Source organism: Cynara cardunculus, unplaced genomic scaffold (genome assembly GCF_001531365.2).
Source record: "Cynara cardunculus var. scolymus isolate 2C unplaced genomic scaffold, CcrdV1 Un_Scaffold_682, whole genome shotgun sequence".
Classification (NCBI taxonomy): domain Eukaryota; kingdom Viridiplantae; phylum Streptophyta; class Magnoliopsida; order Asterales; family Asteraceae; genus Cynara; species Cynara cardunculus.
This window is the reverse complement of record NW_020200604.1, coordinates 184,258-189,722: the sequence shown is the minus strand read 5'-3', so window position 1 is coordinate 189,722 and position 5,465 is coordinate 184,258. Positions and strand designations below refer to the sequence as shown.

The 5,465-nt window shown below is 35.5% G+C and overlaps 1 protein-coding gene across 1 annotated transcript in view; it reads right to left on the bottom strand.

The window, feature by feature from the left end:
• The window catches only part of LOC112501918, a 2,283-nt gene extending 968 nt beyond the window's left edge, over positions 1–1,315 (bottom strand). Inside the window, exons 1-2 of the mRNA XM_025105688.1 lie at positions 842–1,315; positions 11–148 (exon numbers count right to left, since the gene is read on the bottom strand). Coding sequence (XP_024961456.1) covers positions 11–148; positions 842–1,315 — 612 coding nt within the window. The remainder of the gene's footprint in view (positions 1–10; positions 149–841) is intronic.
• Positions 1,316–5,465: the final 4,150 nt, after the last annotated feature.

Genomic DNA, 5,465 nt, shown 5'->3' with positions numbered 1-5,465 from the left:
ACGCAATCACTTTGCCGTGCTGCATTAGAACACAGCCAAGACCACTTTTAGAAGCATCACTATAAACCTGAAAACCTCCCGATCCAGATGGCAATGCAAGAACAGGCGTTGTAATCAATCTCTTTCTCAATTCTTCAAAACTCTTTTCCTGTTCTTCACCCCAAACAAATTTAAATTCTTTTCGAAGAAGTTTAGTCATAGGAAGCGCGATCCAGGAAAAGTTTTCAACAAACTGTCGATAATAACCTGCCAGACCTAGGAAACTTCGGACTTCAGAAACATTTGTTGGTTTTGGCCAGTTAGTGATAGCCTCAACCTTTGTAGGATCGACTTTAATGCCTTCGCCGGAGATAATGTGGCCCAAAAATGCCACTTGATGCAACCAGAATTCACACTTAAAAAACTTTGCGTACAACTTCTTATTTTGAAGAGTTTCTAAAGTAATACGCAAATGAGTTTCGTGATCTTCTTTCGACTTTGAATATATGAGAATATCGTCAATAAAAACGATAACAAAGTCGTCCAAATGATCTTTGAAAGCTCGGTTCATAAGATCCATAAAAGCTGTTGGAGCATTAGTTAACCCGAATGGCATAACAATGAACTCGTAATTCCCGTATCGAGTACGAAATGCAGTCTTCGGAATATCCTGATCTCTGATCCGGAGTTGGTGATATCCAGACCTTAAGTCGATCTTAGAAAAATACTTTGCTCCTTGGAGTTGATCGAATAGATCGTCAATACGAGGTAAAGAGTATTTATTACGTACCGTAACCCGATTTAGTTCCCGATAGTCAATACACAATCGCATTGATCCATCTTTCTTTTTAACGAATAGGACCGGTGCACCCCATGGAGATACACTAGGTCGAATGAAACCACGATTAGAAAGATCTTCAAGTTGTTCCTTAAGTTCTTTCATTTCGGTTGGAGCCATACGATACGGAGCCTTTGAGATAGGCGCAGCTCCCAGAACAAAATCAATTATAAATTCAATTTCCCTTTCCGAAAGAACTCCTAGAAGTTCATCTGGAAAGACATCTTGAAATTGATTAACAACAGGAATATCTTCAAGTTTAAGGCATACCTCTTCGGGATCTTGTAGTGAAGMTAAAAATCCTTCACATCCTTGCCATACCATTGCTTTAACATTTACTTCTGAGATAACACGAGTTCCCTTCTCAGGTGAAACACCYTGGAACAYGTATTCAGGTTTATTGACGTCACCGAAGATGATTTGTTTGGCTTTGCAGTCGATGGTCACTCGATGTTTAGACAACCAATTCATGCCAAGGATGATATCGAAGTGATCCATTTTCATTGGAAGTAAAGTAACTTCCCGAATTCAATCGCCAATAAATAACGGATACTTTGGGAATTGACCAAATATACATACCGAACTACCCATAGGAGTACTAATATGTAAACGAAACTCGATGGATTATTCATACGATTTAAGATTTTCTTCAAAGTTTTCAGAGACAATCGAGTGTATAGCACCTGTATCAAATAAAACATATGCATCTCTATTGTCAATAAAAAAGGGTACTAGAAACCATACCCACAGTAGATTTGTCAGCAGATAGTGTAAACACTCGACCACCAGCAGTAGATTGCTTATCTTTATCTTTAGAATTATCTTTCGGCCTTTGTTTACAATCACGAGCTATATGACCTCGTTGACCACAAGTATAACAGGCACCGGTCATTCGAATACATGGGCCAGGACGATGTCTAAAACCACAATCTTTGCACCGTAACAGAGAAGTTGTATTCGAAAAACCTTTACTAGAAGTTCCTTTAGATGAAATTGGAGGATTGTATTTCAGTTGTTTCCACTGATCTATCAGATTGGTTCCTCGTCCGCTATAATCTCCTTGAAACACATCTCTGTTTCTTTTCATATCCCTATCACCTCGGGAAAATATAGAGTCTAGAATAATCCTATCTTAGTTCCACCCATTTCTCACTAATCAAACCTATATTGTACTACATGATCATAACCTATAGCTCTGATACCACAACTTGTAACACCCCCGTCCCGCGTGGTCAAAGACGGGAGATGCCACAAGTGGAATAAAAAAAAATGCGCTATATAAAACAGAGCAGCTAATAAAATTTACCAAAAGATAATTACATAACCATAGACGGAGATAACGTGTCTCAAAATACGGTCCCAAAATATCAGTATATCTACAATAGTCATCAAAAGTTTAACAAAAGTATGACTTAATGAGTTATCTTCAATATTGTCATCTTCGTAGCTCTCATCCCAAAATCCCTGCTAASTCATGAACCTRCCGAGGACAAGAAAATMTCGGCTGAGCTTAATGCTCAGTGAACGGATAATAATAATTAAACAATGAATATGAGATAACAAGTTCAAAAACAATTTATAACGCCAAGTGATAATTCAAAAGAAAGTCAAAATGCCCCAAAAGCATATCAAGGGTCCGAAGACCAAACTGCATCACAAGGACACATTGTTCCCAAAGGATGATCAGTCCATTCAGGCACAAGTGAGGAAAGGGGTGTGAGCAGAACACAGCAATGCTCTTCGTTGATTTAACCACGGCCATAATTCAATATCCGATAACGGTTCCTAGGATCAATCCATACACCCTCTATTCGACCGGTACATAATCAAGTCCACTTTTAAGGACTATAAAGATAAGGACGCCATAATCGTTTTAGTCACCATGGAAACATCTCAATACCGGTGCTCCAGTTATTGAGTCTACAGTAAAATATTCCACAAATGAAGCAACAAAACAAGTCAAATGATCAAAATGATCCATATTCCGAATAAAAATATAAGTCGTAGTTCAAAGGGAAACAAAGTTCAATAACATTTTATAAGCATAAAGGAAATTCAGAACAAATTATTCGGAATTTATCACAGATTATCTGGATTAGGAAGCCTTACGCAAATGGCTATCCCTGTGTCAAGTGAGATATGAAATCCGTACCTCAACTGAATTTGACGATTAACGCACGATCAAACGGAAATTCACGATCAAGTTTGATTTGCCCGCGTGCCTAACGAATGTATAATCGGGTTACTATTTAAAAAGCATAAAAACCATAATATAACTATTCTAATAAAATTACTTAGGTCTTAATGTACTTAAACAACGTAGACTTCAAGAAGGACAGCCGGATACGAATTGAAAACTCAAACGTAAAACTTAGCATTATTCTCTTTCGATCCAACTGTTTCCGACCCTCTTATTTCTAAGCATTTTTATCTTACTTAGAGACCAATCCAGATTATATTTTCTAAATGAAAGTTGTAGGTTGTGTATCATACGAGTCTATTGCCTTTAAAATCATCTCATTTGGATCATCCATCTATTTTATATGAATTTTATAAAAATGCAAATTAATCTCGAATACAGTGTAAACAGCCCTAAAAACACACTGTTTCGATCCACCTAGAGTCATAACTGGATTTTTGACCCTTCATGAAAGTTGTAGTATGCAGTAAGATCTTTCTGTCTGCAAAATACGAGTTTATTCTGACTTACGGTTTGTGAGTTATACACTATCAAAGTACAGGAGTTGTTTTGTCGGTAAAAGTCGATTCCGTAATTTCCGACTAACTTTTATGATCCAACTTTCATGATTCGCTACATTTACATACTATAAACATACTTCAACATGCTAAACAGTAAAACAAGTCCAATGGTCGTTAACCTAAGCTTAATCATGCATTTTACTCTTTTCGACATTTAACCGAACAATTTAAACATATACCCACAATCTAACCATATTGAAACTATAATAAGCATCAAATATATCATAATTTTGACAAAATCAATCCGTAAACTTTGATATAAACACAATTTATAAATCGGTCTTAATAACCCTAAAATAAACACCTTAATAAAATTGAATGAAATTTATACCTTTAAGAAGGGTTCGTTGAGTGGATTCCGAATATATAATTGTTACTTCGATCCTCTTACTTACTTGACGTAAAATTCAAAGAGAAAACGAGGAATTTTTTAGAAAGAGAAAAGAGATGAGAGATTGAGACGGTTTATAAATCGCCTCATCCATTCATGTATATATATATATATATATATTTTTAATTAATTATATATATATATATATATATATAAAGTTTAACTATTTGACGGTTTTTAACCCTTTAAGTTAGATTCTCAACTCTATGTCAATATAGATATAAACTTAACTTTAGACACAAAACTAGTATGAGGTACAAGTTGGTTAAGCATAGGGTACAAATATATTATGCATAATTCTACCAAAAATTCTCTTAACCCAATTTGTACAAGTTAACGAAACACAGATATTATACGAAATGTGTTTTTTGACATCCAAAAGAAATAAAGAAGGCTGTTTGATTCTGTAGTATAGAGGCGGTCGAATCTCAGGATGATTTCAAGATGTTCGTAATAAGCCACAAAAACAAGAAACCATCTGGCAACATCACGTATCTGGTTCTATATTCCTTACACAGAAAAGAATGTTTTTTTAATTCATTTCATTTTAGTTTACTTGTGTGGTTTTTCATAACGTATTTATTGTAGGTGTCATGTAATTACTCCGCTAACACGGTCAAATGCGAGTGCAATCTATTCACGCGTAACTGTTATCTCTGTCGTCATGCGTTTAAGGTTCTAATAAATGATGACGTTGAATGTATTCTGAATAAATACGTTTTACGTCGATGGAAATGGCAATTAGTCCCGGTCCAGATACAATTCGCAAGAATTCGATATGTTGAGGTGGATGCGGAGAAAGATAAGTGTATAATTGATGTCTATTTCAAAGTCGGCGACATAATAAGTATTGCTCGTAATGATAAATTTATGTTGGCTAGATTGGAGCAGACTCTCGACAAATTCATGGTTGATATCGAAAAAGAAATACCATATGAAGACCCATCCTAACAGAAGTTGGATGCGATCAGAGATCACCTTGGTGTTTCTATACCTGATGAAGTACACATTCTACCACCATCTAGAATAAGAAACAAAGGTTGTGGTATTGGTAAGAGGTTGGTCAGTGTGCCTTAGAAAATATAGTCTAAAAGAGAAAAAAAAACAAAGCGAAAATGTGCAATGTGTGGCCAGTGTAGCGGTCATGACACGCAATTGCTTCGAATTGCTAGATTAGTTAGTATTTCAATACTTAGAAATATTACTGGTTCGGTGTACTTTGTTGTCGTCAAACTTTCATTTGTTTATGCTTCAATTTCGGCATAATCTGGAATATGATTTGCATTTATCATTCCTTTTTAATTTCATTCCAAATGATAGATGTTGAAGAAATAGTTGTTATTTGCCGGGTAAGTAAGAAAAACACAGTAAATGCGTTGGTTCTAATTACCAATTTTGAAAGAAGGGAAAATTGCACCAAAATGGAACCAATTTTCACATGATTCCTATTTTGGGGAACGAACTTTCAAAATCGTCATTTTGGGGAACCAACTTTCA